The following is a 16,114-nucleotide window of genomic DNA, read 5'->3' on the forward strand; positions in this document are numbered from 1 at the left end:
TCGTATATGTTGGGAAGTATTTTATATGGAAGAAATTGCCAAAAATTATCGCGATTTTTGAGCGACTCCAAACTTTCTCTTTATTATTGTAAAATTCAACAAGCTATAAAACTGCATATCCTGAAGTTTAATAAAGATTCGGATTAAAAAGTTAAACATATTTTGAAGTTTGTTAAATTTTTTTAAATTATGTACAAAACTCAAAACTTCGATTTATAAATTTTTTGCCATACTATATAAAAATCTAAAACTCTATCATGAAAGGTATTGAAAATTGTAAAAAAGATAAAGTGACCTAATTATGCGAGCATAAGTGTATATATTTTGGTTGTTAACCCGCACCAGGACTACCATATGATTAGATACCTAAAACACTTAACAAAAAATTTCGTTAGTCTTTTCCTATAACTCTGTTAGGCTTACTAGAGCTACATGTAAGATGTGTCTCCTATATAATCATATGATTAAATATTTAAATAACTAAAAAATATTTTAGCGAGTAGTAATTTCATCGTCGTTACCTTGCTCATTCATCGTTACCTTGCTTGAACTGCAAGCGAAACGAACGACAAAGAGCACGATCGGCCCCCCATTCGCAAACGTTCGACATCTGGCTCTCTCTTACTTGAATGCGCATATATATGCATGTATATGCGCATATGTAATATATATAAATTTACATATTTGTATTTGCATATGCCTTCTTATTGATTATTATTAATTTGATTTACTTGAAGAATTTAAAATAAAACCAAGTGTATCATCATCATCCTTACCGAATTTATAATTAGTGACGACTAGTTGTTAATAATACCTGTTGTTTTAATGTTTTTATTATTACTTTATCTATACTAATATTATAAAGAGGAAAACTTTGTTTGTTTGTTTGGTTGTAATGAATAGGCTCAAAAACTACTGGACCGATTTAAAAATTCTTTCACCATTCGAAAGCTACATCATCCACGAGTAACATGGATTATATTTTATTTTGGAAATAGGGCTCGAGATATAGGTCAAAAAGTGGACCCGGGTAACCTTCGGATGTGTATGTACAATATGGGTATCAAATGAAAGCTGTTGGTGAATGCTTTAGTCCAGAGTATTTTTCATGCCGCTCCATGACTAGGGTCTCGAGATAGAGGTCAAAACGTGGACCCGGGTAACCTTTGGTTGTGTATGTACAATATGGGTATCAAATGAAAGCTGTTGATAAGTGCTTTAATACGGGGTAATTTTCATACCTATTGATGACTAGGGTCTCGAAATATATGCCAAAACGTGGACCCACCGTGTCTTTGCACCGAATTAAACCAAACTTACGCACATTGTTAAGTAAGTATTGAAAATGGGTTTCGTAAAGTTTGGTTGTAATTCGGAGCACTGGCAACGGGTACAGCGTTCTTTTGAACCAGCCATAATGTCGCTTACTTTTTTAACGCTTGGGGTAGAACTGAACTGTCAAATTGAGAGTGTGAGTTACAATGTGTCAATATTTCTTTCTGATTTGGATGCCATAAGGAAAAAACGTAAGTGCAACATGTAAAAATTGTTTGTGAATTTTTTTGGAGTGGATTTTGGAACAGTGAATAATTTCTTACGAAATTTGAGAATTTAATGTGAAATCCGAATGAAATTATGTGTTCGTGCTCCAATGCTTAATAAAACATATAAATTGAAACGAAAAATTCATGGATGATCAGGAAAAAAGACGATTGTTTCTTAGTTATTCATATGCGTTGATTTGAAATTTAAAAACAATCTTCTTTTTTCCTGATTTTCAATATATATTTTATATTTACTCAAAAACAAATAGAAAAACAAAAAATATTGTTTATGCCAAAGCGTTTTAATAAAGAATAAAGAAATAAATAATATGAAAATCATATATTTTCTGTTCTAAACCATATCTATTCTATTTTAGTGTGCCCAGCGAAGGGGGCCGGGTTTGCTAGTTATTATATATGAAGGAAAAAATGTATGGTAATATTTACCACATACCTTATAAGATATGTTGTATACCAATATATGTACATATATAAACATGCATACATACATATACTTTGGTGCAATTTTCATAGTCTAATATACAAATGTCCTATGCCAAAACATATTATATAAACATGCATATACATATGTACATATACAATTTCGCGCAATTTTCAAACAAAAATATGAATCATTTCTCTGTTGAGAATAGGACGATGATAGGAAAAGTAGGAAATGAAAGCGAGTGTTTCGAGTGTAATGTATCTTGAAATAGTCAAATCGATGATGTTGCCTCTTAGTGTTGTTTACTTATTAACGTCTGATGCACAATTGAAATTGAACATATCTTTCATGAATTTGATAAATGTTTCGTAATTTTTCACGTTTGTGTAAATGTAACTTGACCTATTCCATTTACCTCCTTCTCTATATCCATACAAAATATCTATCAAACAAATAAAACTAAAATTTTGTTTTGAAAATTGCAACCATTACATCAGTATTTTCTTAAGACGTCACGTAAAACTATCGTCAGTAAACCGACTTTACAGACAACCTCTTTTTTTTTTTTAATTTTAACAATCTTACATACCAAACAATAATATATATGTATATGGTGTTCATTTTTTGGATGAGAATTATCAATATCGGTAACTATGGTTTGACATCTGAGAATGGCAAACTGTGTTGATATTTCCATTCAGTAAGATTTGGCAAGTCATCATGAATCACCAGAACAACGCTTCCAAATTGTGGAAACTTACTTTGAAAAGAAAAAAAACCTTTTGCGAAGTTCTTAGAGCACTGGCGGCGTCATCGGTCCTTATTTCTTTCGAAATCAGGAAGGTGCTGCCGTTACGGTAAATATTGAGCGCTATCGAGCCGTGCTGATTGAATTTTTTCAACACTCCTCTTAATTGCTAGTCTGTTTTAAATATGTCCGGAAATCATTAAAGGATAAAAGTCCAACTGATTGTGTAAATTTAAAAATATTATTTACCAAATAAAATTTCGTCCACCAACGGGCAATAAAAAATAAACATTTAGTTCGGATCTCGCTCTCCAAAATGGCTCCATCGGATTCCCGTCTGGTGAATGTTTTTTAGCCATTCTGGGTTCACTCAAAGCAACCTCCAGAATACTTTCCCAATAATATTTCGCATTTACCTTGACGCCAGGCTTGATGAAAAATATTGGAGAGCGTCCATCTGCCGTTACAGCGGGCCAAACCACTAGCTGTGGCGGGTGCTGCCTCCTGGTGGCAAATCGATGACTCAAATTCTCGTATGAACGGTCGGTCAAATAAAACCTATCGTTTTGGGAGTTTACGAATTGCTCAATTTGAAAAAAATTTACGTCAGAAAACACAATGTTCTGTAATTGACCGCTTTCGGCCAAGCGAAGCAACTCCTTCGTTCTCTCAAGTCTGACTTGTTACTGCTTTGGTGTGAGATCATGCGCGTTTTGGATTTTGTAAGGCTTGACTTTGAGATAATTTTTTAGGATGTCGCGGATGTTACGGACAAATATTTTCAGTTCTTTCGCCATGCCACGTATTGTTATTTAGCCAACAGACAGCTGATGGCCGTGCATCAGCTGCGCGAGCGGTCTGAAGTTGGTTACACTTCCAGTGCTGGACCTTGTAACAGTCTAATTTATTTGCTGGCGAAATTACAGTTTTACGTTAACTTTTGCATGGTGCTTACAATAAAAGCTATTTTTAAAAAAATTTAACAAAACAATTATGGATTTTAGATTGACAAAAGAGCAGATATACAATGCCGATTAATCTGGCTTATTTTGGGAGCTCTTACCCGATAAAACTCTTGTGCGCTCAAAAGAAATCTCGGCTCCGGGCCATAGGATTAGTAGGGAGAGCATAACGAGCAGCTTGCCGCTGCTGGAAACCATAAAGTAAAAATAGTGGTTATTGGGAAGTCAGCGAATCCGTGTTCATTAAAACATTTTACTGACATTTTACTGTTGTCTACAAAAGGAGATAAAAGTGCTTGACCTTAACTTTATTCGAAGAATGGTTTCACAGTTCCTTAGTACGCAAAATCTTCGGGAAAAGCACTTCTTAGTGATAATGCTTAACGCTATCCCACGGCTACGATGACCAAATATCGGTAATGTGCTTTCCTCCAAACTGTACGGCTCTAATACAACCCATGGATCAAAACGGTATAAGGCTAAATTGAACTACAAAAAATGCCTCTTAAGTCACATTGTTGCTCGTGGAGAACCTATCGATGAGTCACTGCGAAATATCGACTTGAAAAATGTAATATGCTTTTGCTAGTGCGTGGAATACTCTTACTGCAACTTCAATTCATTCATCGCTTCAAAAACTGTTTGAAGAAGCATCTGACTGGAATTGTGACGAAATCATTTCTCTTTCGGAGTCACGATTATACATAGCTGATGATGCATCCAATATTCAATTCATTACAACTTTGCTTCGATAAGTATACTCATTGCAGCAAGTCTCCCAATCTGGAATCGAGCAATCCATTGTTGAACCTCATTCGGAACCCACAGCTTTAAATGATGAATATTGCAATGAAGACGACGTAACATTCGGTGAAGGAACTAACAAAGTGAGGCTTAATACGAATAAAACTACATTAGAGAAGGCAATATCAGCATTCAATATATGATTTGATTGAGCAGAGCAAAGCAATGCTTGCTTAAACGATATTATGACGTTGCAGAGGCCCAGAAACAGTGTTGTACTGAGCAAAACAAACCAAAATCGAGAATTTCTTTGATTAAAAAGGAAACTTATCTAATAAAAACAAATCAACTTTTATCAGTAATAAAACTATGTTACAGTCTTTCTAATAGAAGCGTGACCGGCAAAATTCAAACTTAAATTTTAGTTATAAAAAAATTTAAATGCTCCTAAATAGTCGTATCCTTTTCGCAATACGCGTTGTAAAAGTTGTTAGTTTTGTGAGAAATTTTGAAAGCGTACGATTTTTTTTTAAATGAGTTCCGCGTATGAAAAACATCTCAAATTCCGAAGCACATTGAAAAAACCGCTGATCTCATTATCACACGTAGAAAAAAAACTTGTATTGCCTAAGCAAATTCAGAACGGAATTGAGCAAACTGCTGATAATCGACAACTTCAACGAACTGTTAAGCATTCAGTTAAAGTTCATGTTAGGGGCTGCTTCTCCGAAAAGGATTCGTTAAGCAAAAACTCAAGGGAAAACAAACGTGCACGGTCAAGTAGTTATCAAGGCAAATTCGGCTGATTTGAAGCCGATAACCTCTATGGATTGCGCAAACAGTAACACAAAGTATGAATCGATGATGTGAAGCCATTATAGCTAATAGTGGTGACTATACATTTTATAGAATATATTCCGTATAATAAATATATACGCCCATACAATGCAGTTTGTTAGAATCAAATTGGTCAAATAGCTTCTAAGTTATGGTGGCTCCATACTAAAAAAAAGGTATTATTTATTTATTTATTTATTATTATTTATTTATTATCAAATTTATGATAAATTGAACTCGAATCTTAAGGTTCATTCTTTGCATAAAAATTATTATTATCAAATTATGATAAATTGAACTCGAATCTTAAGGTTCATTCTTTGTATAAAAATTTTCTTTTGTTTCACACTTTAAACCCCAAATTTTTAATGAAATTATAGGTCTATTACGTTTTGACGCATACAACTAAACTCATATTTGATAGACGAGTATCTTACACATATTTGTACATTTATTTATTTTCGCATTCCAACTGCGGCGAATGTATTGCATGTACATACTTCAATAAGTGCCTGAACATTTACCAACACCCATCCCACGTCAAGATTTACTTAATGAATCAAATAAGGAAATCGATGGCTTAGCTCAGCGTCAAACAATTGAAAAAAAATCAAAAGCATGTCGAGCGCAACTCTATGCACAAAAAAAGAAAAAAATAATTGTAAATGTACTGAACAAATATTATACAGTAAAAATGCTTTAACTACTAAAAGCTTAAGTAATTTTCAACAGAGATCAGCTGTAATATTTACATATATCATAACACGGCATTAGGCGAACTTAATTTTTTTTCCACGAACGATCCCACGAAATTTGTAGTTATAAGGACATTTTCCAGCCTATAAGTATATGATGCATTGGATAAATCGAAAACAAATGCGCCACGAGCCTCAGCTGACATGTTGGCACCGCAGTTATATTAATGTGAAAAACTGCAGATGGCAACTAATGTTATGCTCTCTAGCCGAGGGGTTTGAACAAAAATAAAACCCGAAATGAATTTTTTGTATCCAGAAACTACATGCATACATATAACGGGTGATTTTTTAACTATTATCTTTTTAAACCACCAACCCGCTTACGTAGAGTGCGCACTGCTGTATCGGCTAGTGTTAATGATGACCATCGATTCGTCGCCGTTCGCAGCAATTGGGCCTCTGTTACTCAACAACGTGGAAAATTTTGCGAAAGGATTTAGGTGTGAAGCCTTTCAAAATACAGCTGGTGCAAGAATTGGAGCCGAACGACCTATCGCAACGCAGAATTTTTGGTGAATGGGCTCTTGGAAAGTTGGCCGAAGATCCACTTTTTTTATCGAAAAATTGTATTTAGCGACGAAGCTCATTTTTGGATCAATGGGTACGTAAATAAGCAGAATTGTCGATTTTGGAGTGAAGATCAGCCAGAAGAATTGCAAGAGCTACCAATGTATCCAGAAAAGGTCACAGTATATGAGCTGGAGGTATCATTGGACCGTCCGTAACGTAACTATGAATGGTGAGCGCTACCGTGCTTTACAGACAACATTACCGCATTTATATGTGAGATACCGGCCAAAACATTGGAAAGAGTATGTCAAAATTGGACTAAGCGGATGGACCATTTGAAGCGCAGTCGCGGTCAACATTTGCATGAAATAATCTTCAAACATTAAATTATATGGACTGTACTATCGATTTAAATAAAAAATGAATTTTTCTGAATTTTACGTGTGTTTTTTTGAAAAATTTTCCTATAGATCTTAAAAAATCACCCTTTATTTTATTCCCAGGAATTTGGGATTAACAACTAAAATTAAAAATACGGAAGCTAGAAAATCATTTTAGTGTTAGGCTTCTATGGACTTTTTTGTTCTGAATTGCCAGTATAATACTTCAATCGTCGAAACAAAGTAGAGAAAACATTTGAACGGCCCTAATGCGCGTACAGTAGAAACTCGATTCTTCCAAGTAATGAAAACCGGACTCGGACGTTTCGAGGTTGTCGCAAGTACTGGAATTTTTTTCCATAAAAATTAAAATAACATGTGTATACATTTTTTATGACCTTTATTACAAATCTTATCACTTATTACTTCTTTACTTACTTATTACTTAAACACCTTACCCCGCCAAACCATTGTGAACGATGAAATTATTCATGTAGTTTGGTGATCAGTACCAAATTTAATTGAACTTTATTAGAACTGAGAAAAATTTAATTTTTTTTGACAAACCTTTTTTAATAACAGACTTCAATTTATAGAAATAATTTCTATACAATTATTTATTATCATTTTAATTTTGGGTAATTTCAACACATTTTTTACTTTATCTTTGAGTGTAGTTACTCTGGAGTGTTGTCCTAAATTTAAAATACGCTCTACAGTTTTCGATGTGGTTTAGGTCGGGGGAATTACGGGAGTAGAGTTTAAAGTTGCCAAATATAGTGGAAAAAAAGCATTTTGAAGCTCATTGGTATACTATTTACTCTTCAACAAAATAAATTGGATCAGGACCTTTCTTCGAAAAGCAGCTATAAAAATCGCAAATATTGGGAATGTGTTTTACCATTATTTAAATGCAGTTCTCGGCATAACGCTTACACGGTCTACGTTGCACAAATTGGACAGCTTCTGCGACAGCTTCCAGCCTCCATTTATTGCTAAAGATAATCTTTGTTAAGACAAAAAAATACTTAACTACATATAATACATATAAGTAATCAAGAATGATAGAAATAAGATTGCGCCCATCAGTGAGTGTGTGTCGTCAAATCGGTGCAGTTACATGAGGGAGATATGAAAATGCGAACAAGAATGCAAGAAGAGGAAATTGCACAAAAAACACACGAATAAATTGCACAAGTGCGACGTCACTTGTCAAATTCGCTGAGAGCAAAGTAGTGGCACCACGATCGGCGCCACCTTATTATTCTCTCCATCGTGCTAACTAACTATACTAAACCCCTCCAGTTTTGGCTTCTTTGCTGGATGGCGATATTTTAGATCAGACCTGAGTTCATTATATTTTTTTGTTTGGTTGAATCTTATGTTTTTCACTTTTACACTAATTCGATGTTTAAAAGTATGTTTCAAAATGAGATTTATTTTATTCTTCCTCAAGATCTGACAACATAACATCGTTCAACATTTTATGTCGTCGTAACATCACGGTTTTTTTTCTGAATTATTATTGTTATCTTCGGAAAATGCTTCAGTTTTATTGAACTAAACTTCTGCCGTGACTAGGAAGGCTTTTTTGTGGTAGTGGTATTTTAAAACACGCACTGGACGTTTTCATATCAGGCTTATGCAACCTTTTAAAGATAAAAAAAACTTCAAGATAAGATACTCGACTCCGTTTTATACAGAGATTGAATCTGAAATTTGTATACATCGTTGACGTCATGGCATATCAATGAAAGAGGCTTACTTATTCTTTATCAGCAGCATAATGAACATATTCAAGTTTGAGAGTATTTAGTGTGAAATGAATTGAAATCGCAATCGAAATTGTTTCAAAAGTTCACAATCAACACTTTTTTATCTTAACCGTGTGAATCCCAGGAGCATTGAAATAACAATAAGGAAGAATCCCGAACAGCGCAATCGCCCTCTCTCTAAATGAGTAAGAAAATACCCAAGTAGCGCTATCGCTTGTTTCAAAGTCTCAAAGTACCTATACCAATAAATATTAATTTTGCATTAATGCAGTTTTTTGTATTTTTCTGTTGCTCTCATCTACTCTTCCTTTTCACAAACCACTGATTCCCCTTCCTTTTGTTCGTTTATTCATGGGCTGTGACGACACAGCGAATTCGGAAGGCGCAACTTTTTATTCTACCATTCTTGTTTTATATTATAAAAATATGTATTTTAATGTTATTTAAATCTTTATCACATTATTGTATATGAATATTTATATGATATTCTTGTAATTTAAATCCTTCTTATTTTATTTCACTTGTAGGTGCTACTGTCGTTTCTTGGCGAGTGAACAACCAGGAACAGTTGTTTGTGAGGTATGATTATTTTTAAAACAAAAAACTGAATTCATAAAAAAAAGTACTGATAATTTAGTTGTAATCTATCGCTTTTTGATTCAATCCGAATATTTATATGATATGTACATAAATATGTACTTACGGCATATATGTATTACTAAGGCAACCCTAAAAGTTGTTCTTAGTTGAGCCAATCGAAGCTGAAAACAAGTAAATTAAACACAAGTTAAAACCTGCCGTTAAGGCAAAGCATTTTCGTCTAATTTAGGATATACTAAAATTTTTGTTTTTCCTTCTTTCGTAAAAATAAATACATTTTTTTGATTTCCCACTCGAAAGCAAACGACATGTAACCTAACGTGCTAAGAACACGGACTTTCGAGATTTAATCCGTATAAAAGGTTATCCAACAAAAACAAAATAAAACAAGGAATTTAGATGAAAATGATTAAAATATTTATTGTCTTAGAAAGAGTAAGATTTGGCAGTCATAAATGAAAATTGATATCGGATATTACTATGAGGGGATTTACCACTGCCTGAAGGATATATTGTTTCTCCTTCATAGGTTCAGAGTATTTCTATGAACCCCTTTTTGGCGGCTTCATCTTCCTCCATACAGAACCTTCAAGTTACATTGGAGTATATTCCCAGGTTAATGAGATGATAATTCAATAATACAATATCCATACCACCCATAGGTTAAAGCTATCTATCATTGATTTTGATTGCCCCAGTATGATCTTTGTCTTTCCTCCCGTAGGACACGTACCAGATTGTTCTGGTCTAAGGCATTCAGTCTATCAAGACATTCCAGCACCAGTTTTGATGTAATCTGGAAAGAGTTGAAACAGTAAGGATAGCTATATTTCTGTTGTTAAGGGGTTATATACAGTTAGAAAACCGAAAAAAGCAAATTTTCCAGAATTTTTTATGAGAAAACTTTTAAATTTATTGATCTTAAAATTTGAACACATATTTAGTAGATTTAGTAGATTTTAGACAGACAAGCAAGTGCAGCACTCAGACACAATTAAATGCATTGGACTGCACTCGGGTTCCCTTTTTAATTTTCTTTAAATCTACTCGAGAAATCTGGGTAGATCTTGTGGTGCCAAGGAGCCAAGGTGGTCGCTTCTTAACCCATCAGTGCCAAGGACATCAAGCCTGATTCGAGCGACGGCGGGGCAGACGCACAGAAAGTGGTCCGCCGTTTCATCCTCCTCTCCACATGCTGGGCAGAGCTACACATACTGTCAAAAGTGGTATTATCAAACGCCCCCTTTATGTCTAAAAAGATGGGTTTTATTCGGGACTCCTCCCTAGCCAGTTTGGTTCGCGGATGGCACCCTGATTCTATGCTAACTTTGAGTCATCACACGAGTACCCGCCCCATCAGGGAAGGCCACTCGTGTGATGTCAGGGCTTCCCTATCCACCACCTGGGACGCGCCCGATGGGAGATCAGGCAACTCCTCATGGGAGTAGTATTAGTAAAAACCTTAAACCTTAATTGCTGCGTTACCTTGCCGAATATTGCTGAATGTACTCAAATGATTTCTATTATTAATCCCTATTCCGACTACTACTATTTTTATCTTACTTTCCTTTTTCCAACTTCAACTTCTTTATCATTATTTTCATGTATTTCCTATTACTACAATATATCAACGTCCTCTTTGCGTACGCTAGTTACAAATGTTGATGTATAACCGATATCGAAAATTCGCAATTTATTCTTCTTCTAGATTGGTGTGATAACAGCTTTCGCGATTTGGCCGAGTTTAACAAAGTCGTTTCTTTCTCGTGCTAACCGGCGCCAGTTGGACACACCAAATGAAGCCAAGTCCTTCTCTACCTGATCTTTCCAACGCAGAAAAGGTCTTCCTCTTCCTTTGCTACCAATTCGTAGTTTATTACTAAGAATAAATTCCAGAAGGTACTCACCTCGCTTGTTAGAATCCGTGCTTCCCAATCCTTTCTTGTAACAATAAATAGATAAAATGTAAATTTAGGAATTCAATAAAAAAGTTATTATAGGTTTGTTATTGTATCTCTCTTTTAACATTGCCACTTTGTATCCATTTATGAGTCGGAAAGACGCAAAATGTTCATTATAAAACAGACTTTTGACCAGCGGTACAAAAAGAGGGGATTTTTTTATACAGGGTGGGCCATATAGCGTTTGCTTTTTGAACCACTTATTTTTTTGAGAATGGTAACACAAATGGCATGTCAAATCTGTTCATAATTTACTTAAAGGTTTGACATTTACGAAATGGGACGCTATACGCTTGAACAAAATTGGGAAATATTGAAAACCTATTTCCTATGGTGAGTCTTCTTCTTCCGTGGTTACAGTAAATGGCGAGCGTTACCGAGACATGCTCAACGAGTTTTTGTTTCCACAAATTGAAGAGGATGACATGGACGACATTTGGTTTCAACAGGTCGGTGCAACTTGTCACACTGCCAAAGTTACACTCGAACTTTTGGCTACCGTTTTTGAATTCCGATATCAATTGGCCGCCTCGGAGCTGTGATTTAAGCCCGTTGGACTATTTTTTGTGGGGAGCCGTTAAGGACAAATGCTATGCGAACCATCCAGAGACGATTGATGCTTTAAAACACGAAATCGAAGTTGCCATTCATGAAATTGGAGCCCAAGCAATCGAAAATGTGCTTAAAAATTGGGTTGATCGAATTGCCTAGTGTAAAGCCAGTCGTGGCAGTCATTTGAACGATATTATTTTTCATTCATAAATGACAATGTTCAATCTTCAAAATAAAAAAAAAGTTTAAAAAAATATTGATGAGTTTTTTTTTATAGCCGATTCAAAAAGCAAATTTTACATGGCCCACCCTATATTTTGTTAAAAATGAAAAAGGTAAATGCCTACAAATAGTAAAAATTTGTTTTAAAATCAATCAACACACCCATCCTTTGGGCGTCTCTGCCCAGCAGAGATTCTGTGCGTTTAGCATTTAGAGTTGGCCAAAGTTGACGGGCGATTTTGCAGGTTGCTTCATTTCGCCATCTTTCGTTTGCTTTCTTTACAATTTCTTCTAGGATGTGTAGCTTACATGTTTGTAAGGGTATGCCTATGTCATTATCTATGTGCTCGTCAGACAATTTAGTGCCGAGTCTTGCTAGTTCATCGGCTCTACAGTTACCCTCAATGTCACGATGGCCAGGAACCCATGTCAGCCGATTTGAATAGCGTTTATTTTTTTTGAAGCGTATACGAGGGGTTAAAAAAATAAGACGTATTTTAAAATTTCGCAAGCTACGTACATTCGACTTTCGATTATTATTTTTTTATGTTGGTACGGTTTTAGCAATATAGCATGTTTAGTTTGTTTGTGAGAGGCATAAATAAGACAAGTGTTTTGCGTGTTCGGCGATTTATTTGGAAATGAGGAAGGAGCTGCCTTTAAGGTGAATGCAAGCGCTATCGAGCCATGCTGACTGAATTTTTGTTCCCAATTTTGTTTGCGACGACAAGCAGCGGGCTTAACAATCGATTTATTGCAATATTCAAATCACCAATGACGCCATACGGACAGATTTATTAGGAAGAGTAGCCGATTATATATAATAAAAAAAGATTAATTCCAACAAGATATTTTAAGCTCTCAAGTTCTTAAGAAATACCCTATACTTGATTACTTTCACCCTTAATCTATTTAAATAAATTTCCTTCCGTCTTTTTATGTGCCTCTTGAAAGTCCGCTTACTCATTTTGCATTTAAATAATTACTTTTCTCTTTTAAAAGTTTTGCAAACAAATCAGTTTTACAATGTCACTTTTCTGTTAACCTGTTAAGTGATTATGTCGTATACATATATGCGTCAATTTCAAAAGTTCATTTTTTAGTTAATGTCGTATATGTGGGTCATGCCGAAAAAGGAAATTACATTTGCTATGAAATTTAAAGTTAAGCAAAAAACGAAAATTTCCCTGTTATTTTGACATGATAAAGTAGGCATGAACACTGAATTTTCTGATAATAGTTATCATAATATGTAGTTCATCCAACGCGCACGGTGAATCCAATATTTGGCTGAAAGCCGGTTTTGCATCGACAGTCTTCGCTTGAAATTAATTCAGCACAGTAAATCGAGCGTTCTAAGAAAAACTAATCGCTTAACAGGTTAATGACGCTGAAGATGCAGAAAATTAACTAAACGAAAAATCTCGATCGTTGAAAATGGTTGTAACCGAACTTGACGATGTTGCAATGACTGAAAAAACAGCAACGAAATAAATTGTGCTTGCATATTGATTCTTGGAGAGTGGTAGTTAGATTAGAATTTTTTTACAAATTTAAGTCTAACAGCAGAAGTCAGAATTTTTTTCATGAATCCAGTGCCCCTCATCATATAATATTACAAATCAACCAGTCCGAGTCGTGTTCTGTTACTAAGTCTTGTTCTGTCAGATATTATCTTTGAACTAGTAACCTTACTTCATGGTGGTACTTGCGCTCTGCAGGGAGACTCTGAAGCAGTGATGTTAAAGTTTATTTTCCAAGGATATTCAATTACCAGGTTTGGCCTTCAGCTATAGGGAAAATCGAAATTGAGTGATTAATTTCAGCTGGCAATTCACCTGGGACTCGGCAGCGGAATTCTGTACGCTCGGTTCACACACTCGTCCTATCAGTCGTTGTCAGGCGGCAACGATGTAAAATGAGGACTGGCTGTGTTGATTTTTTCTTCGTAGTCACCAACATAATCTCAGCGTTTTCGTAAATAGACCGCTGTCATTACTCCGATTACGTCAGCCAATCAGCTGATTATTTCAAATTAGCTGAGAGCCGGTTAACGGTCTGTTGTATGTGTAAAATATATTGCAATTGGGGTGTAGATCAGTATAAAATCCTACATCCTAAATTTGAACATTTAAACAGCTCTTGACAGTAAGAAATGTAATTATTTCAAAAATTCGAGTTTCTCTAGCTTGCAACAAGTTTCATGTTTAATTGACGTTAAATATATCGGCTACATTTACCGATGACTACACACATTCGATATCGATTTCATCAGCCGAAAATTTGTCCTGTATGTGGTGTAGTAATTTTATAACAAAATGTCTGCTCATCTTGTATACGATTGGATTGCGAACTACGAAACTGCGTTCCTTGATTTTACTTTTTCTCTTACACATTTTATCAACTTATTGGAATTTGCAGCAATCGCGATCTCGTTAGTACCTCTAAACCTAGCATTTTTGCGCCTTTCTTCCTCCAGTACTTTTACTTTGAGTTTTTGAAACAATGCAAGCAATCGCTACTTTTGATAGCAACCACAAAACTGTATTTGAAGCGTACTAATTTCATAAACAAATTTGCTTTTCTTGCTGATTCTTTAGCTCTGTAAAACGTTCAGAACCGTCATTCGTCTTTAGCTATTTTACAATTTTTTATTTGGCTTTACGCATAACGTGAGATAAGCTAACGTTTTTTATCCCTACATATATTCCCATTTAACTTTATTTGCAACAATGCGCATTTGAAGGACAACTGATCTCAATGGCTCCCCAATACTCCCATGTAATCAACAAACTCCTCATTTGCAGATCTCATGAGCAATAAGTTTATCGGTCTGCGCCAGGGAACTCATCTTGGAAACGATTGATTTTGAATACTATGATAGTATAAGTCGACAAGCGACAATCCAGCAAAAATTTTAATATGCGACATCGCGATGATTAGTTCCTTTGTATTGAAATCGACCAATGCGGACGAAATGAAGTGTGGAACATGATTTTTTAACCATTCTTGGTTCACACGAGCTTTATGAGACGGTGCCGAGTCTTGTTGGAACGTCCATGGTCTACGACCGAAATGTTTGCGTGTCCACGGCTTTAAAGCAACTTCTAAAACATTTTCCCGATAATAAGTCGCAACACTTTGACACCAGGCTCGATAAAAACGATTGGAGAGCGTCCATCACCGGTCACTGCGGCCCAAACCATTACTTGCGATGGGAAATTGCTTCGAGTGGCCATACGTAGGCTCAAATTCTCGTATGAGCGTTCGGTCAAAGAAAATACGATCGTTTTGAGTGTTTATGAACTGCTCAATTGGGGATTTTTTTTTTCATCAGAAAACACAATGTTGGGGAAATTCGCCACGTTCGTGCAAGTGCAACAACTCCTTTGCTCTTTCGCACCGAACTTTGTTTTGCTGGGGTGAAAGATCGAGTGCTTTTTGGAACTTGTAAGTCTTGACCTTGAGCTCATTTTTCAATATGCATCGAATACTGTCTTGCGATATTTTCAGTTCTTTGGCCATTTTTCTTCCACTTCGACGTGGATTTCGTTCAAGTCGAGGCTTCACTTTCCGAATCATTTCTGGCGTTGTTGCGGTTTTTTTTGGTCCACCTCCATAGCGTTTTGCAATGCTACCAGTATCATTGTAACATTTTATAGTGCGATACACATTTGGTGACTGAGCTCACAAACAATGGCTGGTTGTGATTTTCTAGAAAATATAACGCAATCACACTATTACATTTGAATTCCATCACAGAAAAAACAAACTGAGACGCAAATACTTTTGATGGCTTATAAACAATATATTGAACTGCACCTGCATTAGAACAATTTTGACGTTGATGTATTAGCTGTTTTACAGATTCAAGCAGTGTGAAGTTGGTAACACTTCATATTGTTCACCCTGTATATGTTTTTATCCTACAAATGCTATTTCCTAAAGTAAAAATGTTCTATCATTTGATGTTTCGTTATTTAAAGTTTTATGTCGACTTATTCGGACGATTATTTCCAACAAAAAAAAAATTACGAATTTTACGATATGTTGTTTTAAAAATCGACCATTTTCAT

The 16,114-nt window shown here is 35.3% G+C and overlaps 1 protein-coding gene across 13 annotated transcripts in view; it reads left to right on the top strand.

The window, feature by feature from the left end:
* The window catches only part of LOC129247079 (uncharacterized), a 41,020-nt gene that overhangs the window by 3,821 nt on the left and 21,085 nt on the right, over positions 1-16,114 (top strand). For all 13 annotated transcript variants that reach the window (XM_054885989.1, XM_054885983.1, XM_054885982.1 and 10 more), the window contains one exon: positions 9,231-9,282. In XM_054885989.1, coding sequence (XP_054741964.1) covers positions 9,231-9,282 — 52 coding nt within the window. The remainder of the gene's footprint in view (positions 1-9,230; positions 9,283-16,114) is intronic.

Source organism: Anastrepha obliqua, chromosome 5 (assembly GCF_027943255.1).
Source record: "Anastrepha obliqua isolate idAnaObli1 chromosome 5, idAnaObli1_1.0, whole genome shotgun sequence".
In the NCBI taxonomy this organism is placed as follows: Eukaryota; Metazoa; Arthropoda; class Insecta; order Diptera; family Tephritidae; genus Anastrepha; species Anastrepha obliqua.